The 26,047-nt window shown below is 42.5% G+C and overlaps 1 protein-coding gene across 15 annotated transcripts in view; it reads left to right on the top strand.

The window, feature by feature from the left end:
• ADGRL2 (adhesion G protein-coupled receptor L2) overlaps positions 1-26,047 on the top strand; it is a 419,013-nt gene that overhangs the window by 207,870 nt on the left and 185,096 nt on the right. For all 15 annotated transcript variants that reach the window (XM_033915829.1, XM_033915831.1, XM_033915827.1 and 12 more), the window contains exon 3: positions 21,269-21,482. In XM_033915829.1, the coding sequence (XP_033771720.1) occupies positions 21,269-21,482 (214 nt within the window). The remainder of the gene's footprint in view (positions 1-21,268; positions 21,483-26,047) is intronic.

The raw sequence follows: 26,047 nt of genomic DNA, 5'->3' as shown, positions 1-26,047 counted from the left end.
GATAAACAGGGAGAGCTGGGTGGGTGAGAGAGAGGAATGGATGGGTGATAAGAGGGTGACAAGATAGTATAACTTTATGATTATCGCTCACCTTTTCTGGAAACATTCCTAGACAGAAATTTTAATTTCACTCACAGTGATGCATACTTGATCTCTAAGGCTTTTCTTTATGTCCAAGGATGAATGTAATGTATTTAACTTAACAAAATTAAAAGATGAATGATAGCTGTCTTTAGAGACTGATAATTAGGGGGAGCATTTGGCAGCTAAGATTTAATGCTAACAAATGCAAGGTTAGTTATTTATTTGTTTGGTTTTATATCCCATCCTCTCCATCAAAAACCCAAGAAAAGGTACAGTTTTAGGGGGTGAAAAACTTTTGTGCACAAAAGAGGTGCAGGACTTGGGTGTGATAGTATGTGATGATCTTAAGGTGTCAAACAGGTTGAAAAAGTGATGGTGAAAGCTAGAAGGTTGCTAGGGTGCATAGGGATTGCTGAGACTTTCATTTAGAATATTGTGTACAATTCTAGAGGCCGCACCTTCAAAAAGATCTAAACAGGATGTAGTCGGTCCAGAGGAAGGCTGCTAAAATGGAGTGTGGTCTGTGTCATAAGGTGTATGGGGAGAGAGTTAAAGATCTCAATATGTATACTTTGGAGGAATGAGAGAGCATAGGATGAAGTTAAGAGGTGGTAGGCTCAGGAGTAATCTAAGGAAATACTTTTTTACACATGGGAGTTTCAAAAAAGTAGCAGCAAATTGACAGTATTTCATAAAACAGACACACCTGGTATTTCAAACTCCCGCGCAGGGAAGATACGTTCTTAGAGGAAGTGTTGACACTGCCCAATAGATGGCACGGTGTGCTTAATCGGTAGGACACCATATACAAAATGGCGACACCCTTAGCTGTTTGCACGGTAGAGGAGCAGCAAGAAGTCATCGGATTTTTGTGGTCGGAGGGTGTGAAACCTTGTGAAATTCATAGAAGAATGCTGCAAATTCCTGCATTTGTGTGCTATTTAACTTTTAAAAAATAAATTCAGGAGGGGACATGCCATGGGCGGGGAATAAATGTGGAAGTACTATCTGGTAGCATGGGACCAGCAAAAAAAAAAAAAAAAAAAGAAAAGAGAAAATCCTTAATATATTGCCACAGTAAATCTAGACTTAGCAAGTCCCATGTTAGCAAGCCCAGATTTTGCTGTGGCTTATTAAAAGGGCCCCCAAATTTTCTGAACTGAAACCAGAAACTACGGACTGGATATGATAAATGACGCCCATAGTTAGTCATTAAGATCCGCTCAAAGGAGTCCTTTTACTAAGGTGCGCTAGCCGATTTAGAACGTGCTAAATATTAGCGTGCGCTAAATGCTAACGCGTCCATAGATTTCAGGTGTGCTGTGAGACGCTGGGGGGGGGGGAAGAGGGGGCACATCCTGTAGGCAGGCAGCCGCCGCCAGCGCCTCTCCTCCTCTACATGCCTCGTCTTTTTCAACACCCCACAGTGGCGGCTCAGGGCCCCGTCTGGAGGGCCTCTGCGCATACACAGACATCGAGGTGATGATGTCACACATACGTGTGACATCTCGAGCCTTGGCCGCCAGTTTAGAGTGCCGTGGCTCACAAAGCTTGCGAGACACTGCTTTATAGACTAGCACATAGCATTGATTCCTGCGCTTAACTTTGGATGCAAGGACTTAAGCCTGCTGAAACCTGGTATCCATCCTCGTGCTCAGTTGGGCCCATAAAGAAGAACATAGAAATAGCCTTAATGGGTCAGACCAATGGTCCAGCTAGCCCAGTAGCCCTCACAGTGGCCAATCCAAGTCACTAGAACCTGTCCAAAACCCAAGGAGTAGCAATATTCCATGCTACCGATGCAGAGCAAGCGGTGGCTTCCCCCTGTCTTTGTCAATAACATACTATGGACTTTTCCTCCAGGAACTTGTCCAAACCTTTCTTAAAACCAGCTACGCTATCCTCTCTTACCACAACCTCTGGCAACGCGTTCCAGAGCTTAACTATTCTCTGAGTGAAAAAAATATTTCCTCCTATTGGTTTTAAATGTATTTCCCTGTAACTTCATTGAGTGTCCCCTAGTCTTTGCCTAATTTCTGGGCATGCCTCTGACAGCTCAAGGACATGCCCCCTTTTGAGTTACAGCCTATGAAATTTAGACATGCTTGTTATAGAATAGGATACCAACAGAGAGGCAGTGAAGATCATACGGTTCTCGGAGAGACTGTCTGTTGACCAAACTTTAGCAAACATACAAGTGATAGAAAATCAGGCAACGGTTAATTAATATAATTTGGTGATGGAGTGCCCTCAGTGTGATAAAGCAGCGAAAGGAGCAATACTCCTATGCTTCACATCTGAGACAAGGACCAACCAGTCCCTGCTCCCACACCATCATAGGGCACTAACCGTAGTGTGTGAAAAAATAAAACCGTGAAAGTGCAAAATAAAGCACAAAACAATAACGTAAGTAGGGTCAATCAAACAGTCTATCAGAGAACCTCCCCCAGAGAACTCCCAATAGAATCAAAAAGCCGACTTAGCTGAATAAGAGCAGATGATAAAGCGGTCTCCCAAGAAGCAGGGAGCACCGCAAGATGCCAGGTCCTTCAGGAACCCAGATTACAACGCAGGAACCATCGAGCCGGCTGGGGGCTTTTGGATTTGTTATAGAATAGGGCATATGAACAGATGTGTGCAACTTTTAATTGCTGTCAATTAACTCCAATTAATGCCAGTAATAGTGCCTAATTGGCCAATTAGTTTGTGCACACATTTTGCATATCTATACCCAACTTTGGACAACCTATGTAGGATCTTGGAGAGAATGTACATCCCTCCTTACCACTGAGCAAATAGACCCTAAACTATTTTTGGAGGAACATGTTACTATTTTCTGCACATTGAGTTTAAAAACCATATTAAGTGTGATTCAGAACTGTCTAATTATTTGAAACACTTTCAGAAATCGTTTAACCCATCTTACATAACAAATTATTCCCCTCCCCCCCCCAATTTATTTGGATCTTTTGGAATGGACTTTATTTTTTTATTATTATTATAAATCCACATTCTGCTCGTCTGCCTGCGATTTAACTCTATCTAATTCTGTAGGCTGCATACTTTCTCCGCCAAATCCCCACAGTAAGTGACCTTGTCAAACAAAAGTGTGGAATAATAGGAGGCAGTGCAGGGACTGTGGCTCATTTACAAGCAGCTGTTTGCTACTGTCAGAACAAAGGCAAGTCAGAGTTGCATTAACGGGGTCTGACAGGCACTGTGAGGAGCTGTATACTTTTCCCCAATAATGCCTGTCCTAAAGTATAACACAGGCTGTGAAAAAAAGCCCTATCCAGCTGGAGAGAGAAAATTGGAGGGCATGACATAGACAACAAGTAGATGAATATCTGAATAGACAGAATACATTTGATTGATTTGTCCTTTTACATACAAGTATGTCTGTTTCAAGGATTGCTCATGTCCTACCAGTGGACACACAAATCAGCTTACTAAAAGAAAATTGCTGAAAAATGATGCATAATCATCAGTTAGACTTTATCATTATCAGCTATTCAGATATTGTTAATTGATTTTGTCCTCACTGTGTATGTGTATACACATATGTACATGCACATTCACACATCCTGTCTGTTTCCATCTATAGATATTAGTTTGGTTGATTAATCATTGTTAACAATTGCAGTTAAAGTGCAAACCCTAAATGATTAAAATTAATACCACTAATGCCGACCACTACAGACTTTTGAAGGCCCTTCCAGCTCTTCCTTAAGGATGCTTTGATGGTCTAGAGTAGGATGGTTTCTCCTGATCTTGCCAGCTATAGGTTCAAAATGGCAGGTGCAACCTGAAAATAATAGTTCTGTGATACAATCACTAAGGGCCTTGACCTCCCTGGTGGTAGTACTGCAAGAATGTCTCTAGGTCTTGGCCCCCGTTTTGAAACTGGAACTGCTACAGACAGGATAGACTGGGAAGTACTCCTATCTGTCCTACCGTCGAATGCCAGGACATCCTTAAGGTTGGTCTGGTTGGGGAATGCTCTTGGAAAGGGGCTTGTAAGGGGTATTGAATGTTCTTAGAGAGAAGGACTTATGGAAGGGGTAGATGCTCTTAGGGGTAGTCTTCATGGTAGGAGATTGTCAAATGTACCCCTCTCCAATATTCACTCTGCTACAAGTTAGCTTACAGACTAGCAGGCTGAATATTTTTATTATCTTAACTGCTTGGATAAGTGTCATAGCAGTCAAAGGGGATATTCAAGCAACACTATCCAGTAAGTGCCACTGAGTATTCCTTTGCAATGAACTGTAATTTAGGGACCCTTTTACTAACATGTGTTCTAATGCAGCAAATATGGCCTAATAGAAATAGAATGTGCTAAAAGCATTCTATATTAGTATTATTGTATGTGCATGCTAAGCATGCAGTACTTAATTTTTAAAATTATTTTTTGGAAGAGGGTGGAGAATGGGCATGATGGCAGTAACCAGTTAACATGTTCACATTAGTGCATGCTAACTGGTAAAGGACAGGGTTAACACAGGAGCCCTAACCTCTTCCTAAATAGAAAAAAAATAATTAGCACATGGTTAGCTCAGGATGCTAGTGTGTATCTAATCTAATCTAGATTCTAATCTAGGCTCATGCATAGTGGAGTGAGAGTCTGAATAAGATGTTATTTTCTTATGGATAAAGGTGTTCGTGCAGTTAAGAACATAAGAATATCCTTACCGGGTCAGACTAAAGGTCCATCAAGCCCAGTGGCCCGTTCTCACAGTGGCCAATCCAGGTCACTAGTACCTGGCCAAAACCCAAAGAGTAGCAATATTTCATGCTACCGATCCAGGGCAAGCAGTGACTTCCCCCGTGTCTATCTCAATAACAGACTCTGGACTTTTCCTCCAGGAAATTTTCCAAACCCTTCTTAAAACCAGCTTCGCTATCCATTCTTACCACAACCTCTGGCAATGCATTCCAGAGCATAACTATTTTCTGAGTGAAAACAATATTTCCTCCTGTTGGTTTTAAAAGTATTTCACTTTAATTTCATCGAGTGTCCCCTAGTGAAAACTTAATCCACTTGTACCCATTCTACTCCACTCAGGATTTTGTAGACTTCAATCATATCTCCCCTCAGCCGTCTCTTTTCCATGATGAAGAACCCTAACCTTATTAGTCTTTCCTCATACGAGAGGAGTTCAGTCCCCTTTATCAACTTTATCTCTCTTCTTTGAACCTTTTCTAGTGCTGCTATATCTTTCTTGAGATAAGGAGACCAGAATTGAATGCAATACTTCAGGTGAGGTCACACTATGGAGCAATACAGAGGCATTATAGCATTCTTACTCTTGTTAATCATCCCTTTTTAAAAAATAATTCCTAGCATCTTGTTTTTTTTTTTTTTTTTTTTAATCAAGTATGCTGCTGTGTATAGATCAGGGATCTCAAAGTCCCTCCTTGAGGGCCACAATCCAGTCGGGTTTTCAGGATTTCCTCAATGAATATGAATTGAAAGCAGTACATGCACATAGATCTCATGCATATTCATTGGGGAAATCCTGAAAACCCGACTGGATTGCGGCCCTCAAGGAGGGACTTTGAGACCCCTGGTATAGATAGTTCTTTCAAGAGTAAGGCTGTGTCTAAGGTTGTTAGTTGAGAGTGAACGAGCTCCAAATTTGGCTGACTGTACTTGGGTTAGTTGTCTGCAAGTGTAGTGTTTGTGTTGGTTCACAAAATGAGGGCCTGTAAGGTTCATAAAACCTGCATAAATACATCAGATGGTTTCAATTGGTTTGAAAGACAGTTGACCAGCAGACTCATTATAGAAAGAGTCCTGAACAGAATTTTAAATCGGAGGACACAAGAGGAGAATCATCAGAAAATTTCACAGCCTTTCTCATCCTGCACCTTTTTTCAAAGATCAAGGTAAAAAGCCACATCCTGGATAACTCTTTTTAAAAAAAATATTTTTATTTTTTAAAGTTCACGGAGCACGGAGTTCACTATTGTAAGCGCTAGGTAAGAAAAAGCAGAGCACCTCTAAAAACTCTAATCTGATTCTGGATGGGATACTATAGTTGAGTCTGCACTGCAATGATCTCTGAGCGATCTTGAAGGAAAAAATATGTAGCCAGGAGCACTGCAAGAACCTGTATATAACACGTTGACTGCTTTGGTTCTATCACAGAAAGGTAGTATGTCAAATCCATGACCTTTTACCCTTAGCAAAATAGTATAAGAGACCTTTGTACTGAGCATGGAATGTATACATCAGCATTTTAAATTTGATCCTTGCTTCAGTAGGCTGGCCTTTCTTGATTAGACGTGGAGTAACTTGATCCGTCCCTTTGTGCATGGCATGGCGTGGCAGCACGGTCAATAGCTGGTGACAGGCAGAAGGCTGGATCGGTTTCTTGCTCCTGTGCCGCATTATTGAGTTAATTCTGCTCTGCCAGCCTTGGGTCTTTCTTTCTGCCGCATCCCCTCCTGTCTATGCAGAAACGAGAAGTACTTTCACACAAGAGGCAGGATGGGACACGACAGGAAGAAAGATCGGAGGCTGGCAGAGCAGAATTTATGCAATAACACACAAGCTGGCACGCAGGGAGCAGGAGATTGAGCGAGTGTCAGCACTCAAACCTATCTGCCTCAAGTAAGCAGAAGACGTGGTGAGGGGGCACAAGGGAGTGACAGTTTTCCATGGGCCTGACTTTGTCTCTCAGTGGCTTTATGTTTATGTGAATGTCTGAATAACATTTACATAAATTGACAAAACCCATGCAAAAGAGATGATGAAAATTAAAAAAAGAATTTGGGCTGTCGCGTGTTTCGGTAATTTGTAATAAATGCAGGGGGCTAATTTTCAGTGATAAACAGATTTTAAATGCGTGTTTAAAGAGTGTGTCGAATGCATGTGTGTTAAAGGTGAATCTCATGTGCTCATTAAAAGCTGCCAATATGTGGAAGTTTAAAAAAAAAAAGGGGGGGGGGGAGGCATTATATATGTTCTATAGAAGCTCATGTATAAGTACGACGTAGCTTTTCCTGGCACATGCACACATTTGTGACTCTTATCTTTGATCTATCTTGCACTTGTGTCAACTCGTTTTCTTCTATGACCGATTGGATGGGATCGCGGCGGACCTCCGTACAAATCATTTGCATGCAAAATTGTTTCTACGTCGATTGCTATTTTCAAATCAGATCATTTACAGGCACCGCAGCGAGCCACAGGATTTTAACGGCAATTTTTAGAGCGTACGGCCTGGGTTGTTTTTTTTTTTGGGGGGGGGGTTTTGGCACCTAACTTATAGCACTTTATAAAGAGTTTACTCGGGCCTAAACTTATTAGGAAAATCACTGCTATCCGTATAGCTTTTTCAATACTGCCCTTTCGTCACACTCCATTCACTTATATGGATAGCATTCGGCCATTTTGACATATTTTCAGCACGTGAGTAACTGGAAATACATGGATAATACGGAAGGACATTCCTCTGAAATTAATACTGTTCACCTTCAAACAGGGGTATAGCCAGAGGTCTATTTGGTTTGGGGGCAGGGATAGACTGGAAGGCCAAGCATTTCCGCTCAGCTCTTCTCTTCCCTTGCACTGAGCTCATCCCCATTTCCCCCCCCCCCACACACAGTTATACCTTTGCAGGTGGTGATGCCCAAGCCCTACCAGCTGAAGAGCTTCACTGGCCAAACTCCTATCCATGCTGTCTCAGCAGTGAGGAAGCTAGCTTCCCCGCTGCTTAGACAGCACAGGCAGGGGCTCAACCAGCCATTTGTTCACTGCTGCAAATTTGAAGGGGGGAGGTCCTGAGCCCAATGTTAGAGGGCCCCAGGCCCCAAAGTTCCTTTCTGTGGGTACACCGCCGCTGTCAAGAGCATACACTATATTCAGTGTACACTCTCCTTAATGAGTGTATGTTGTAGTGTGTGTGTTATCCCTATAGCATGCACATGCACAAGGAAGACATTGTCTAAACATATGCTCTTTAAGGGGAGCACACATCGTCTCCCAGATTCTATAAATGGTGCCCAAATTAACACTAATAATTTGAGTGCGAACAATTGTCATTATTAACTGGCAACAAATTGGATTTGCACTGCATCTTGCTAAGTGCTATTCTATATATATGCATATGCAAATCTTTTAGCGTGTAACTGAAAAGGGGGAGATGGTCATGAGAGGGGCATGGGCGAGTCAGGGGCATTCACTAAAGAGGTGCACAAGTCCTATAGAATTCAGAGGATGCCCACCTAATTTATGTGCAAGGATTCAGCAGGCGTAAATCCTTGTGCCCCAAGTCAGGTACTGATCTTAGTGACGATGTGCAGTTCAATCGATGACACCCAACTTGGAGCTCTATTGTATAGAAGAGGTCGGCGTGCGTTTTGTTTTGCACCCAAATTTGGGCATCATTTACTGAATCCAGTCCTGCTATTTTAAGAAGATGTTAGACACTTAGGCCCAAATTCTGTAAACAGCGCCTAAAGTTAGGCACCTTTTTCGGAGGTGCCCAACTAGATAGGCGCCTATCTAAATTGAATAACAAGCTCAATTAAGCTTTTTAATTAGCACTGATTGAAACATAGACGCCTATCAAGAAGGCGCGATTCTGAAACAAGGCGCCTCTAAAAATTTAGGTGGCCTTCAAAAAAAATAGGTGCTATGCATGTTAGGTATGGGCGTGGCTAAATGTTAAGCACCTTCTTACAGAATCACTGCTCTTAAGCGTGCTTAAGTGCTCAGCTAGGCGCCTAACTTTTAGTTGTACCTAGAGCTGGCCTACTTCTTGGGCGTCTCCAAAATAGGTTCCGCTCATTAAACAGCACCCAATTTTACTTGAATCACGCTGAACAGTACCTAATTAGGCGCCTAACTTTTGGGTGCTTCTTATAGAATTTGCCCTTTAATCTCTTCTCTTTGTAATTCTCATGATCGTCATTCAATTGTAATCTAAGAATCTTGCTGTAATTGTACTGGAAAATTTAGGAATCTTATTGTAAGTTGCAATGAATCCTTGTCGAAATTTGTGCATTATAAGAATTGGATGGTATGGTATGGTACTGCTTGAAAAGGACAAAACCCCATCCATAATAGAATTAGAAATAAACGCCACCAAATACCCAATACAGTCCGCCCTAAAACTCCTCGGAGTGATGATAGATAGATGCTGCACCATGCAAGTCCAAATCAACCAGACCATCCAGAAAGCCTTTATAGTCATGCGCAACCTGCGAAAAATAAGAAAATTCTTCGACAAAGAGCAATATAGGCTCATAGTCCAATCCCTAGTCCTAGGACTTTTGGACTACTGCAACATCCTCTACCTGCCATGCCCCACAAACATGATAAAACAATTACAGACAGTACAAAACACAGCCCTCAGCCTAAGCAAATATGACCACATCACCACCGCATACCTAGATTCACACTGGCTACATATACAAGCGCAAATACTATTCAAATTCTACTGTCTATTATTCAAAGTAATGAATGGCACTGTCCCTACGTATCTAAACAATCGCCTAAACTGGAACAAATCAACCAGACAAAGGAGAACTCAGACCACATTTACCCACCCCCCATTCAAAGGTACACAGCTCAAGAAGATGCAAGCAGAGAAACTTGATCACCCCATCTCCAACATGCTGACAACAACTGACCTCAAATCATTTTGAAAAGAAATCAAAACCCTGTTATTCAAAAATCATAACACATCTCCATGTCTATCCTCACTCTTGTAAGTTTCCCATCAAAGTTTCAACCATGTAAACAGCACCCTAATTTGTAATTTTCCTGGAAATGTCCAGTTAATCTGCCTAGAACTGCAAGGTACTGGCAGAATAGAAGTCATTAATGTAATGTAATGTATATGCGTAGAGGGCATATTCTTTATAATATTTGTTTGAAAATGAAAATTTAAAAAAGCAGGAATGCCAAGGTGTTTGGGTCCTTATCCCTAATGGGTAGCAGAGTTATGTTGAACTTCGTTAAGACTTCATCATTTTTCTAAGTGTATCAGTAGTAACAACATTTGTCATCCTTTCTCTTCGGCAGATTTTGCAGTCATTACAGAATGTTCTGTGAGGTGAATCGGCCTGCTACACTCCTAGTCTCCCCCACCCCATTTAGTTCTTCAGTTCATCTTCTTCCTCTTGCTGGGATAAGGAGACACTTGGTTCATTACTTTGCATGAATGGCACTTGCGTACAAGCAGATGGTCAATTTCCAACTGGTTTGTCTTGAAAAAAAGAAATTAAAATGTTATTGTGCCAGAGAGAGATGTTATAATGTGTCCCTCTCAAATTAACAGGTCGTTTTTCCAACTCGTTTATGATTATAAAGTAGCTCAATGTCACATAAAAGGTTAAAAGCTGGAATGAAAGGCATCCTGGGAAATTTGAAACAAATGTGGTCCCATATGGTTTATGGCTACGTACATGAACACACAAGCAATGTATTTCTTTCCTTGAGAAGACACTGTGTAAAAAACTTTCCATCGTCATGTCTACTGTTTAATTCGCAAGGCATAATTGTGAAACACATGTTTGAAGTTTTGTAATAGAAGCAGTTGCTTTGGAATGTTTTGTATAAACTGAGATTTCTTTGCTTTTCTCTTCACCCTAAGGTGTCATGATTTGCTTTTGTGCATCCCTTGTACTTTTTTATTTTAAATCGGTGTGTATTTATCATCTTGAAACTGTTTTAAGAGATCCATGTGTGGGAGTCATCGATCAAGAGACGTGAACTGTCACTTTTTTTTTTTTCCCCAGTAATTGGAGGAGGTGGTGCAAGAGCAGGTGGTCATAAGCACTCTTTTGCCAATGAATGTATTTAGGCCCGGCTTGTCTAAACCAGTGTGTCATAAGCGTTTTAAGCTGCTGGCGCGCTAATCTCGGGGCTGCAGCTGGAGGTCACCCAGAAATGCGCGGACATCATCACGTCGATGTCCGTGCATATGCGGATGCCCTCCGGCTGTGGCCCTGAGCTTCCTATTACCTCAGGTGAGGAGGTTGGAGGGGTGAGGAGGGTACTGGAGAAGAAGCAGAGGCGCAGATGCCGGCTGACTGACTACAGCATGTGTCTCTCGCCGCACCAGACACGTCCTTTAAGCAGTCAGCTGGCACTTCTCCTCCTTACCGGCATCTCGGGACACATGGAATTCTCCAGGGCACGCAGTTTGCGATACACAGGTCTAAATGGCAGTTTTTTTAGGCACCAGTAGGTGTCCAAACTCTGTAAAGAAAACACCATTCAAACAACATTTTTAACTGAATTTCAGGGCGCCTACTAGTGTCTTAAAAAAATCGGCACCAGAATCATGCTTCCAGAGGTGCTTTAGGTCACCTAATGTCACTATGGGCGTGGCTAACACCAGAAGTGGCATTAGGTGGCTGAAAGCACCTATGGAGGCGCAATTCACACCATAGGTAGGCGCTAGAAGTGTAGGCCGGGCAAACCCCTGCCTACATTTCCAGTGCTTACCTCTGCTGGAGACGCAATCGACACGTGATCGTCAGCCACTTTTAAGGCGGCCACTGACAACAGCGCCGGGCCTTATTGGAGGCAGTTGCAAAAGAAGCTCTGTAGCAAGAGTTCAGAAGTTACTGAGCTTAAAAGGTATAATTTAGGAGTCAATGTTTTCTAAGAGGATGCAAACTGCTGCGTAAGACTTTAACAGAGTTGCAGATCTAGTTGGCATATGCAATCGATTAAGTAAAAAGAGTCAGAACTGAACCATGGGCATTAAAATGGAGGGGCATTTTTTCAAAAGAACATTCAAGTCAGAATTGGGATGGTCCTGCTCACAACATTCCCTCCAAATCTCATCCATCTCACAGCAATTTTCAAACAGGAAAGATACCCATATTTCATATTTGAAAAATGTCTTGATGCTGAAGTTGCCTATCCTGAACAATCATTGTACGAGCTGAAATGTTTAAATTATAAATGGAGGGGAGGGGGAAGTTGTGTCAGAGGAGAAGCTTCCGCCCACACATACGCGACTGCAGGCAGGCAGGCAGGCTTCGCTGGCTTCAGTAAGTTTCTTTACTAAAGCGCTGCGAAAGTAAGGGGGAGGGAGGGAGATAGATTTGGCTGTAGGGAGGGAGGGGGCCACGCACGATCGGTGACCGCGCACCTTCCCTCCCTTAACTGCGGAGATAAGGCCATTCTCCGCTCCATGGGGCGGTGGATGGCCTTGTACCTGTGCCCGCAGAGAGCACTTTTTCTCCCACACCGTTTCGGTGGTTACCCACGGCTACCCGTGGCTAGCCTCAGGTAACTGCCACCGTGTCATTCTCTACCCTTAACCACGCTCGCTTTTAGTGTAGGCATTTTGGACCAGGCACCTACTTTTTATAGAATTGAGTTTTTCAAGTTAGGTGTCTAATTTTCAATTAAGTCCAATTAAAACCAGTTGTGAGGTGTTGAGTTCCAATATTGGCACCAACGAAGCCTATTGACCAGTTAAATTAAATGCCATTATCGGTGCCTAGCTTTAGGTGAACTTTATATAAGCAGGGCCTAACTGGCTAATGCAGAGTTAACACGGGTGTACTGAGCTCTTCCTAAATAGGAAGTGGTAATTGCTCCTGCATTAACTGTTTGCAGGTACCACACACAGACAACATTAGCATATGATGTGTAAAAATAAAATATGTTAAAAAAAACCCCAAAAAGCTAAAACTAAAGTGCTATCTTAAATCTGGGCTTAGTATGCAGCAAAACCTCCATTAGTATGAATATATTAAACTTTATTATTTGTCTAGCATAAAATGATAAGGCGGATTCCAACTCTACATTGGTAAATAAATAGAACACACCATTACACAAGATTGTTTTCCTCCTGTTATCTTTTGCTTTAGTAACAATTTTTCTCCCACTTTTTTTAAAGCCAAACTATTAATTTTCCAGAGAGTTTCAGTGAAACAAGCTACAGCTGATGTTTGAAGAAATTAGGGATTCATAGCATTTAATAGATGCCAAACTAGAATGGAAGATAATTTAGGAGTGTTGGTATTAAGAATTTCCAATCATAAATTAGTGAGGCCTTTCTAGTAAACACAGCTGCCTAGACCTTTGAAAGCACATTCAAGCAGATCAGTCCTATGCCTAATCTAAAGGTTGACAGGAATATACTGGGGCTTACTAGTTAATTACTGTCTATAGATAGAGAAAGGGTGGCCTGAATGCAACATTTGTGAGGTACCATGGCCTTGTTCAGTCAGGCTCAATGCATGTAACATGTTTGCTTGAGAGGAATAGAAAAGCTACTTTCTCAGTCTCTGACTAGAATACATGATAAGGCCTGGTGTCTAAAAAGGGTGATATGGGGATCACGGCAATTATAGCACAGGCACACTGGTTTCCTTGACAACTAGATTGAGGATTCTTTGTAATTTATTATTTACCACTTCAAACCCTCATTTGCCATTAAGCTAGGCAGAAGGATTTCCGCAAGGCCTGCGCTTTACAGATTTGAATGCTATTGTAATGATTATACACAAACGCGCACCAGAATGGATGAATCTGAAAGCTGCTACAAATTGGGCTCCTCGAGTAGCTTTAGAGAATTTTTGGCGGGCTGTTCAAATAGTGAAGAGAGCTCGACAGCACACACAAGTAGTTGGCTGGTGAGGCACACATTAGCTCAGTCTCTTTGGTTTAGTAATCCAGCCGTCTCTCTTGGGTTTATCAGAATTATTGGAACACTTTTCCTAGATGTGGCAGCTGTTGGCTCAACAGCAGAAACAAGGAACATAATTCTGTAGTTGTTATAAATACGTTGGAAGCAATAGGTATAACCCTGACTGTTTCAGCTGCAGATGGGTGTAACAGAAAATAAAATGCTAACAACAGTTGGTGATTACAGAAGAGCTTTTTCTGCAGATGAAGGGAGAGTGTGGCGCAGTGGTTAAAGCTACAGCCTCAACACCCTGAGGTTGTGGGTTCAACCCCACACTGTTCCTTATGACCCTGGGCGAATCGCCTAATCCTCCCGTTGCTCCAGGTACATTAGATAGATTGTGAGTCGGGGAAAAAAGCTTGAGTACCTGAATAAATTCATGTAAACCGTTCTGAGCTCCCTTGGAAGAACGGTATAGAAAACTGAATAAATAAAAATTTTAATAGCATGTTGGGAGAAAGCATTTCTTCTACAAGATGCTCTGCACATTTAGAAATGTCCAGGCTTTCACAGATGGGTATGCAGGACGGGCATGGACTGATACTTTAAGCCTGAAATAAGTAGTAGCTTGTTGGGTTAGTCTAAATCTAGGATTCACAATTTGGACCTCAGAATATACTCAGCTAGTCAGGTTTTCAGGACACCCACAATGAATGTGTATATGAGAGATTTGCATACAGTAGGGGGTGGTACATGCAGATTTATTTCATACATACTTATTGGGGCCCGAAATTCAAAGTGACTAAATGGGTAGGAAGCTCTCCTACCTGCTTAAATCGTTTCTTGCTGCCTAAGTGGGAATATTCAGTGGCAATGAACTGGAGAGTTCTGTTGAATATCTCCTCAGGCCACCCATTTAAAAAGTGGGTTGGTCAGGGGAGGCACTGGGAGCACCACAGAGGAGGAAACCCAGGCTATGCTGGTACGAGCAGTATTCAGTGTCGGCACCCAGGTAGCTAAGCAGCCTATTGTAGAACAGCTCAGAGGTTGTCCTAAATCAGGCCACTTAGCTGTGTTGTGTCGGCACTAAATATTGGTCCAGCTTCCACATAACCTAAAAAAGAAAAACTGTTCCTGACCTCCCCTCCCACCAATGTCCAGGTAGACCCCCATGGGCCTACCTTTGTCCATAGTTGTCCAACAGGGGTTGGCAGGGGCAGGAGCGCATCCCCCTTATTCCTGCACCTTGTGCCAACTCTTCAAAATAGCTGCTGCGGCCTCTTGCAGTGGCTCTTCAAAATGACTGCCTGACCTCTTGCAGCAGCTACAGGAAGTAGCTACGGTGATACAGGAAGTACTGCGAGCTGCTGTGAGATGGCGCAACAGACATTTTGAAGAGCTGCCAGAAGGGGCAGGAGCAAGGAAGCTGCACTCCTGCTCCTGACGACTCCCGTTGGACTACCAGAAACAAAGGCAGACCCTGGGAGGGGAAGGTGTGTGTGGGAAGAGGGGAGGGGGTTGTCAAGGGCTGAGGAAGGAAGATGGCAAGGGGGGCCACATTAAGATCTGAGAAAAATATGTTGTTGGATGTTGGAATAAGGGGCAATACCGCATTATGTGAATGCAGCAAAATCTTCTTTCTCTATTGCTGGTCCGGTTTTGTGGAATGGTATTCCTGGAAATTTGTGCTTCTGTGAGAATGTGCTTGGTTTTAAGAAGTTATTGAAGATGTATCTTTTTGTCCAAGCATTTCATTGCAGCAAGGATTGATTTAATCTGCAAATCTTCCCAAATATAGTCATAAAGATGTTCTGTTAAATTTACTGATGTAACTAATGGTCTTGAATTTTATGTATGTCTGTTGGTGAATGTGGATGAATGTAAGCCGCCTAGATTTTAGACACAGATCCTTTTGTAAAATATGAATAAGGACCCTGGCAAATAACCATGCATTTGCCAGCAGGTAGCATAGAAGCACGAATTTACAAACTTACATGTTCAGAAAATGAATGACAGCTTCTACATGCAAGCACCAATTATCACTACTTCCTCATATATGTGCCAAAATTGTATATGTTATATTTCAAAGGTGATAAACTTTACCTGAGGATTAAGCACAACCATCCCTTATATCACTCATTTTAAGTATGGCTGAGAAAGGCACTGGTTGAAACTTACACCTGCTTTGGACAGGGTACAAAAGCAGATGCAGATTTTATTTTATTTTCAACTCCATTATAAAATAGGAAAACATCTATAAATTTTTAAATATACACAAATCACACCCTCTTTTGAATCTGTGCATCCCTGAGCATCTAAACATCCAAACAGCAGCATTCAGAAACTGACTTTTTTACATGTATGTCAGGGGTGTCAAAGTCCCTCCTGGAGGGCCGCAATCCAGTCGGGTTTTCAGGATTTCCCCAATGAATATACATGAGATCTATTTGCATGCACTGCTTTCATTGTATGCTAATAGATCTCATGCATATTCATTGGGGAAATCCTGAAAACCCAATTGGATTGCGGCCCTCCAGGAGGGACTTTGAAATCCCTGATGTATGTGGAATCTAAACACATAAATGCTTCTAAACTCATAAATGCTTCTAAAATGATCTCTGAAGCATTAAAGCATAGAACAATTTTTTTTTCTGTATAACAAGCAAAGTGTAATTCAAATTGTTTCTTAACTTTTGATACTAAAAAAAAAAAAAAATTCTGTGAGTGCTTCAACCACCCTCCCCCAAAGAAAAAAACATACAACAGATCATCAATATTTCGGGTTTGTGATGTGCAAATGTCAATACTGCCAAATAGCTTAGGATAAAACAAACTACTTTGCTGCTTTTTGCTTCTCCAGGCAACGAGTTTTGAAAAGATAGTAAATAGCTTCAAAGAACTATCAACCAAATCAGTTCCCATCCTCTAGGCACATGACTGGCATAAAGTGCCATTGCTGAGAACTGAAGCACATTCTTCTGCAGGGGGTGGCTCTCGGGGAACAGATGCATTGCCACAGGACAGAAATCAAAAAAAGACCAATGGTCAAATTCCACTAGCTGGCTCTGTCATTGCACAGATTTTCAGCAGTAAGCATGCTGCTCCCCTTAGTAATTATGGCTGTCATTGGCAACTTTAGATCTCATCAGCAAGTCCCATCACTTGTCCTTTAGAATTTGTGGGTTTTCTAATGAATTGCTGTTTGAAGTCCTTTACTTCAGAGGCTTCAAAAATCTACCCTCAAACAACATATAAAAAACTACATCTACCTTTCCTATCATTGCTTAATAGCATTAGGTTAGCCTGAATCAATTGTACCTGACACCTTATGAAACGTTCAGCTGTGTGTCCCCCACCAATCTTCCCCCTGGGTGGCTCAGGGCCTTCTACCATGTCCAGCAACTCCCTTTCTCGCCCCCCCCCCCAAAATAACCAAAAAACTCCAGCATCTCTATTCCCTCCAGGTGCTCCTGTTCCTTCTTCCCTTCTCCCCACCCTGCAAGGCATTCAGTGGTTTCCCCTTCCTAATCCCTTCAGAGCGGCAAATTTCTGGAGCCAGACCTTCAGCATAAATGGATGTTAATGGCCCTGTGTGGCGCGGTGGTTGAAGCTACAGCCTCAGCACCCTGGGGTTGTGGGTTCAAACCCCGCGCTGCTCCTTGTGACCCTGGGCAAGTCACTTAATCCTCCATAGCCCCAGGTACGTTCGATAGATTGTGAGCCCACCGGGACAGATAGGGAAAATGCTTGAGTACCTGATTGTAAAAACCGCTTAGATAACCTTGATAGGCGGTATATAAAATCCTAATAAACTTAAATTTAAACTTACACTAGGTGGACACCTAGTCTACCTGGTAATAGCACCAGCCCTGAAATGACTGATCATTTGCCCAACACATTTATCCCAGGTGTGCAATTTTTAGTGCTTTTTATACAAGTCTAAGATGTTTCTCAACTTTGATCCACCAGGCAGCCAAATTAGAGAGAGATAGGTAATCAAGTTTATTCAAATCTTGATATATCGCTTATCGAATATCTAAGAGGTTTACAATAACAGTAAAACAGGAAAAAAAAACCCAAAAAGCTCTGCTTCTAGGAACTACTCCTTTGTAAACTTGGCAAATTGATCTGGAACTGATCAGAAACATTCATCTATGTCTATCCATCGATATCACCCTCTGGTTTTTTTCTCTACGACAAAATGAAGTATTAGTTTAACAAACCCAGTAGTATAACCAGAACTGATTTTTTTTTTTTTAGCTATCATGCGGGATACTAGGCATTGCTCAGTTCTTCTGTTATTGGCCTAATGTTGCTGCCTCCAACTGGATAAGGCATGAGTCCAAAGCAAAGGGGACACATCCCACACTCAGAGCTACATCCCTAACAAACAAAATTGCTGCTACCCTATGTGGTTGGCATAGGAGACCTGGGCAATGCACAGCAATCTGTTCTACCCCAGATGGTCCTTTCCTTCAAGAGGACAATTTAGACCAGATATTCTCAACCCTGTTCTTGGAACACAACAATCGCCCTGATATTCAGCCGGCTCTGCATTCAGCCATTTTTTTTTTTTTTTTTTTTAACACTGATCTTCGCCGGTTAACTTATGCACCGATATTCAGTGCTGGGCCATGTCTGGGCACAAGCACTGAATACCAGTGTATAAATCTGGGTGGCCTGGAACTTATGCAGGCCTGGCTAATATTCAACCGGGAACGCATTACAGTTATGTGGCCCTGGCTGAATATTGGCTGAGCCCATATTTTTTTTTATACACATACACACAGATATACATATACAGTGGTACCTTAGTTTGCGAGCATAATTCGTTCCAGAAGCATGCTCCAAATTCAAAGCACTATATATCAAAGCAAATTTCCCCATAGGAAATAATGGAAACTCGGATGATTCGTTCCACATCCCAGAAACTTAAATAGAAAATACAGTACTGTACGTACTTGAATTGCAAGATCTCACACATTTTGAACAGTCGCTACACTGCGAGTGAATTGGGCGTGATGCTTTTATTACGTTCAGCCGCGCTCAGCCTGAGATGTGCGTATGTTGTGCCCGCTTGAACTGCGAGTGCATGTGTTACGTTCAGATGCGATCATTGATGCGACGCGCATATATTGTGTGCATTTGACGTGATGCCCATATATGCGCTCGTACTGCAAGGCAGCGCTCGTTTATCGAGTTAGAATTTGAGAAATTTTTTGCTCATCTTGCAAAACACTCGTAAACCACGTCACTCGCTATCCAAGGGTCGACTGTATATAGGTATGCACACATACAAATTGAGGGAAATTCTATAAATGACGCTTAAATTTAGGCGCCTAAGTTAATTGAGAAATGCCATTTAAAACAGCAAAAAACATTAAAGTTAAAGCATCTACTGACGTCTAAATAAAGACACCAGAATCACACCTACATAGGCGCTTTACGGCACTTAACATCACTATGGGCATGGCTAACACTGGAAGTGGCGTTAGGCGCAATTCACAACAAAGAAGGGCACCAGAAATGTAGGTCTGGAAAACCCTGTCCTACATTTAAGCGCCGCCAGGTGTAATTCGATAAACAGCGCCTAACTGGTGCTATGCGCCGCGTTCCTCGGGGCCTATCTTTTAGGTATCGTTTATAGAATCTGGGCCTAAATGTACAGTATAGAACAGGGGTGTCAAAGTCCCTCCTTGAGGCCCGCAATCCAGTCGGGTTTTCAGGATTTCCCCAATGAATATGCATGAGATCTATGTGCATGCACTGCTTTCAATGCATATTCATTGGGGAAATCCTGAAAACCCGACTGGATTGCGGCCCTCGAGGAGGGACTTTGAGATCCCTGGCCTAGACCAGACATGGGCAACTCCGGTCCTTGAGGGCCGCAATCCAGTCGGGTTTTCAGGATTTCCCCAATGAATATGCATGAGATCTATGTGCATGCACTGCTTTCAATGCATATTCATTGGGGAAATCCTGAAAACCCGACTGGATTGCGGCCCTCAAGGAGGGACTTTGAGATCCCTGGTATAGAATATAAATTTAAATAAATATAGATCTCTTGGAAAGGGAATAAACCATTATTCATTCTAACATGTAGCTATTCTCCAATTTCAGATTATTATATTACATTACATGACATGAGTGATTTTTATTCCGCCATTACCTTGCGGTTCAAGGCAGATTACAGAAGAGGATTTCTGGACATGTCCAGAGGTGTTACAGAGTAGAGCGGGTTGCTTCAGAGGACTGAGACTTTTCATACGGTGTTAGTTAGTCTTCATGGATTTCTTGAATAGCATGTAGTGTATGTACACAAAAAAACTGTCTGCACTGTCAGTAAGCTGTTGAATAGATTGCAGTGTGCTAATTCGTACACCGTCGGTTGTACAGCAGACTCTCTGTTAACCAGAACTCAAGCAACCAGCAAAAAAAAAAAAATCCAAGAAATACTGTAATACTTAATTTCTGGCAGAAATGTAAGTGTAAACTTGGCATGCGACACCTGGGTATGCCCATGCTTTGCCTACCACATGTCCGGTAGTTTGTCTGAAACAGTTCAGGGTACTGGCATAGTATGGGTATAGTATTAGTTAGGCCTATTTTTAATAGTAACTCTCAAGCAACCAGAAACTACATTTATCCGGCATCTATCAATCCCCATGGGTGCCGGTCGGTTCATAGACAACGGCGCGAAAGACAAAAGCGCGCACCGACAATTGAGCGCAGCGCGCACCGCCGCACCGCTCTAAATTACAGTTTTTAGGGGCTCCGACGGGGGGTTTTGTTGGGAACCCCACCCCAGTTTACTTAATAAACATCGCGCCAGCGTTATGAGGGGTTTGGGGGGTTGTAACCCTAAAAACAGGGAAAAAGTTCAGTTTTCAGTAAAATGTGGGGGGTTACAACCCCCCACACCACCCACAACGCCCCCACAACGCGGCACGATGTCTATTAAGTAAAGTGGAGGGTTCCCCCCCACGCCCCCCCTGTCGGAGCGCTAAAATCAGTAATTTAGAGCGGCGCGGCGGCGCGCGCTGCGCTCAATTGTCTGGGCGCGCCTTTGTCCCGGCGCGCTTTTGACCCGACACCGTGCCGGTCAACTGAGAGTCTACTGAACAAAGAGCTGATGATGATGTAGAGAGGCTTCTCAGCTGAATTACTTTGTCCTTAGATATGTTACTGTCCAGATCATTTTATATTGCTTCAGGACACAGAGAAGGTCATCAACCGTGCTTTAGTGGTATCTCATTAATTATTATCCAGGATCTGCCTGAAATAGGCAGACTGTTCTAATTCTTTTTTCCCCCTTTTCTAGATCACTTAAATCAATATCTAACTATCTACTTACTATCTTTTCTCGATAGATAGATAGATACAATGGCCCTGTTTTGAAGATGTTATTCTCAGAGTATCATATCCAGGATGATTTGCATGTTCTAAAATGACATCACATCATCTTCGACTCTGTTTTACTTTCATTTGGGCCTTAATAATGTGAATGTTGATACCTTAAAAAGGCACTTCAGGTTGTCTCACAAATGAATAGCTTTGTTTTGTTTCTTCTCTTGCAGGTTTTAGTCGTGCAGCGCTGCCTTTTGGTTTAGTTAGACGGGAGCTGTCCTGTGAAGGCTACCCCATTGATCTCCGATGCCCAGGAAGTGATGTCATTATGATAGAAAGTGCTAACTATGGGCGAACAGATGATAAAATCTGTGATGCTGACCCTTTTCAGATGGAGAACACAAACTGCCATCTCCCGGATGCCTACAAAATTATGTCACAGAGGTAAAGAAAAATTATTAATACTCTTCTAACAAAACGATGTTCTGTAAGAAATCATTTGATATAGGATTATTGAGCTACAGAATTTGGTTAAATTATTCTGTGTGTTTGCTTTCAAATCATCCAAGTAAATTAAGACCTTGGTAATTAAGGATATGCATTCATTAGCATGCATTTGGTTCGTTAATGTATCTTAAATCGATTTTGCATTCACTAAGGGACTCTTTTATTAAGATGCACTAATAACTGAGCTTAGCGCATGCCAATATGCGATTTTCCCGTTTGCTAAGCCCATTTTTTTGTTGTCCCTTCAGTGTGCACTAATTATGTGCTTTTTAAGTTTAAAAAAAAAAAACTTTATGGGAACTGTTATGTCATGGCGAGGAATTAGCATGGAAGTATTATCTAGTTAGCGCAGTCGCATTAATGTGCTAACTGGATAATGCCTCTTAAATAGGAGATGTTAAGTGCTCCCATGTTACTTTGCAAGTTCTACCTGCTAGTGGAAGAAATAGCTTGGGGCCTGCAAAAATTAAATTTGAAAAAATTCCATAATATACTGTTGCGGTAAATTTGGGCTTAGCATGGGAACAAGTCCTCTGCTGCACACACTTAAGTCCAGATTTTACTGCAGTTTAGCAAAAGGACCCTTCATTGTGTGTTAACAGGATGGCAGCTCACACAGTGTGGATTATTACACCTGTTGAAGTGATGTCAACTACACTACATTGTTAGTTAGTGTGTGGTAGCTGCCACTGTATTAATTATGAGATCATTGTCTACCCCACTTAGGTGGATAACAGAGAAATTAGCATGTGCTAAGATAGTGCTTCATAGGTTTGCATTCATTAATTTCTCCATAAATGACTCGCTCGGTCAGTTTAGTGAGGAGCCATTTTACTAAGCGGTGGTAAACACTAATGTATGCTTACTGCTGCTTAAAAATGATGCTAGAAGGCTGAGCCACGCGTTACCTGCGGGCTTGACGCATGCCACTCGCACGCTAAAAAATACATTACATTTTTTAGCTTGGAAGCAGAGAGTAGGTATGCCCTATATCAGTGGTTCCCAATCCCTGTCCTGGAGGACCCCCAGCCAGTCGGGTTTTCAAGATACCCCTAATGAATATGCATGAGAGAGATTTGCATATGCAAATCTCTCTCATGCATATTCATTAGGGATATCTTGAAAACCCGACTGGCTGGGGGTCCCCCAGGACAGGGTTTGGGAACCACTGCCCTATACTAATGGATTAGTGTGTGGTCAAATTGACGCTGAGATGTCAAATTGTATTAAAAGCATTTGTCAGCCTTCACTTAGGGTCTGATTCTATAAGCTGCGCCTGCCGCGTGTTAATCACTGACGAGACGCCGCTTCTAGAATTGTGACTAGACGGGACCCTAAGTGCTGAAAATGTAGGACAGGGTTTCACAGCTCTGTCGGAATCGCAGCCAGTGGCGCATAGTGATGTCAAAGTCTGGTTCTGCCCCTAACCATCACCCACATCCGAGCATCGGCATCGCTATGCATCGGTCTTGGAGGCAGCGTAGTGAATCTTTTTTTTGTAATTACTTTTTGTAATTGGTTTTAAATGGTGCAATTACCACATTATCTAGTACCGATTAAAACAATTGTTAGGTAGTGGTAGGACGCTTACCGCTGCCTAACTTTCGGTGTCCTGAAGAGAATCCGTGCCTTAGTGCTAATCTTACTCTGAACACCAGATCTATTAAGCATGTCTCTGTACTATGTATAGTGAGGGTCATATTATGTATATGGTGTCCCAATTGTAGGAAGCAGTAGGCATCCTACCTCTGTCTAACCAGCCAATTGGGATGCACATTAAAAAAAAAGAGGCAGTCCGCCTATACTGTAGGTGTCTGTCACGGGTGCAGGGAGATGCGTCCAGACACTTAAGCTTGCCCAAGGCTGGGCTTGGGTGTGGTTTTGCCTTGAAGTGGCCTTGAGTGATTAAGCAGCCCTAGGGAGGTATTGGAGAGGGGGTTAGGGGTATCCACATTTTGGGGGGGAGATCATAGGTTTGCGGGGCCTGCTGGCTGGAGGGAATGGGCATCCCTCCTATCTATTGCAGTTGAGGGGTTGTTTTGGGGGTTTCGGCAGGAGGGAGTAGGTATCCCTCCTGCTGGGGTATTTCGAGGGGGGGGGATAGCGAAAGGAGGGAGTGGGCATCCTTCCTACCCTGGACATTCTTGGCAGGGGGGGGGGTGTTCCTTGCTTCGATCAACTGATGGCAACCCAGTTCTCTAACCAGCACCAGTTAGAGAATCAGAGGCGGGTTAGACAGACAGACACAACTCTGCATAGGACGCCGGTGTGTGATTCTCAGCCACTCCTTTAGCTGTCTGTTAAGATCGTCATCCTACATAGAATCTGCCCCTAAGGGCACATGAGTAGTAGCTGCATGCTTAGTGCTATTACATAACTGATGCACACTGACTGATTAGCGCAGGATTAGCGTGTGAATCCTTACCGCCTTCAAAATAGGTGACAGTAAGGGCTCACTCGTTAATGACCACACCTTAATTTCACAATTAACACATGGCTATTAATAAGAAAATGGAAATGATGCCCATTTTAGAGCTACATTAGATAGGGGCCTCAGCCTAGGGGTAACCCATGTGCTAAAAATAGCGCAGGCCGCCTTTTAGTGGAGCTTAGTGAAAGAACCCCTGACTAAGGTACCTGGACGCATATTTTTACCACTTATGCTGTGAGCAGTTTTCAGGCATGTGATTTATGTGCAGTAAAACCCTTCTTACATGGGGGGGGGGGGGGGTAGTAAACGTTCTGAAAATTAACCTCCCTTTCTTTTATCTTTAAAGACAAAATCACAATGTGCACTCGCTCACAGCTGGCTTTTAATTTGCCATCAGTGGTGTTCAATAAACAGTTTCTTTTGGTAAATATAAATTAGTTTAGTTTTTCAGAAACTGTGCTTTTGTTTAGAAAAATGACAGATCTAGAAAATAGCGCCACAGTAGTCATTTAAACTGAATTGATTATACTGAGGATCCCCCCCACCCACCCAAGAGAGGGTTGGCTACCATTTTCCAGATTTGTTGCCGGGAAGGAAGCCTGCTCGAGGTTCTACTTGACTACTGTCTGAGAGACTGCCGCTCTAATGAAAGGCTTTTGCTTCCACTCATTATGGAATATTGTTTAAGCCTTTTCTCTTGATAACCTTGTAGCAAATTCAATTTGGAAGATGGGAGAGCATTTAGTAAAATCATATGCTGCTCGTTTTTTCACACTTGAATAAGACCTTCCTTATGGAAAAACAAACATTAACATCCAGCAACCCATTTAGACAAACGTTTCACAAATCGTAGTTACTTGATATTGAACTATTTTTTTACTAAAATATGCTAAGCACGAATTAGACCACAATAACTATTGCCATGTAAGCATTAATAGCTGTTGGCATGACAGTGAATTCTAATTCATGTGTTAATTGCATGCGGTGTTAGGCGTGAACTAGGTGGGTCATGGGTAAAAAAAAAAATGGGTGGGGACTGCATACCGCAGTTAGCAAGTGGTCCTTACCACGCGCTGGTAGTTGGTATGGGTTCACTTACTGCCCCCTCACCATGAGGCGTTAATTAGATGAGTGGCACATGGAAAAAAGGTTGTTGAATTGATGATGTAAAATCGATGTGATGTCTTCTGTGTTATTATGTAGGTTTATTTTCTTGTAAAATAAATAAAACGTATCTGTGCTAATTACAAATAGGTCTAAAACAGGGATCTCAAAGTCCCTCCTTGAGGGCCGCAATCCAGTCCGGGTTTTCAGGATTTCCCCAATGAATAGGCATTGAAAGCAGTGCATGCACATAGATCTCATGCATATTCATTGGGGAAATCCTGAAAACCCTCAAGGAGGGACTTTGAGACCCCCTGGTCTAAAATGTACTAATGATTATTTCAGTGAGGAAAATGTGGCACACCCACAATAGTTCTTGCATGACCTTTGCACTTATTACACATTCATGTTTGGCGTTGAGGTGCGTTAAGTACGCGCACTTTAGCAAAAAGTTAATGCTAGCTTTTACTAAACTACGGTAGAGGTTTCTACCGCGGGCCGGCAGTGTAAATGCTCAGACGCTGATAGAATTCCTGTGAGTGTCAGAACATTTACCTCGCCAGCCCCTGGTAGAAACCTCTACCGCGGCTTAGTAAAAGGAACCTTTCTATGTATCAGACCAGGTGAATAGACGGAGTGGCTCAAAAGAAGCATTTAGAGGAGTGTGGCGCATGTGGTTAAAGCTATAGCCTCAGCTCCCAGAGGTTGTGGGTTCAAACCCACGCTACTCCTTGTGACCCTGGGTAATTCACTTAAACCCCCCCTCCCCCCATTACCCAGGATGTGCAGATAGGGAAAAAATGCTTGGGTACCTGAATAAATTCAAGTAAACAGTTCTGAGCTCCCCTAGGAGAACGGTATAGAAAATTGAATAAATAGTGTGAAAAGTTTCAGACTCTGTTAAGCAGAGCTGGTATCGTGACATCATAGTGCCTTATTCCACCAATGCCTAAGAGCCAACTTCATC

This window comes from Geotrypetes seraphini, chromosome 12, assembly GCF_902459505.1.
Source record: "Geotrypetes seraphini chromosome 12, aGeoSer1.1, whole genome shotgun sequence".
Taxonomy (NCBI): domain Eukaryota; kingdom Metazoa; phylum Chordata; class Amphibia; order Gymnophiona; family Dermophiidae; genus Geotrypetes; species Geotrypetes seraphini.
The sequence above is the reverse complement of the archived record's forward strand: the minus strand, read 5'-3'. Positions and strand labels throughout refer to the sequence as shown.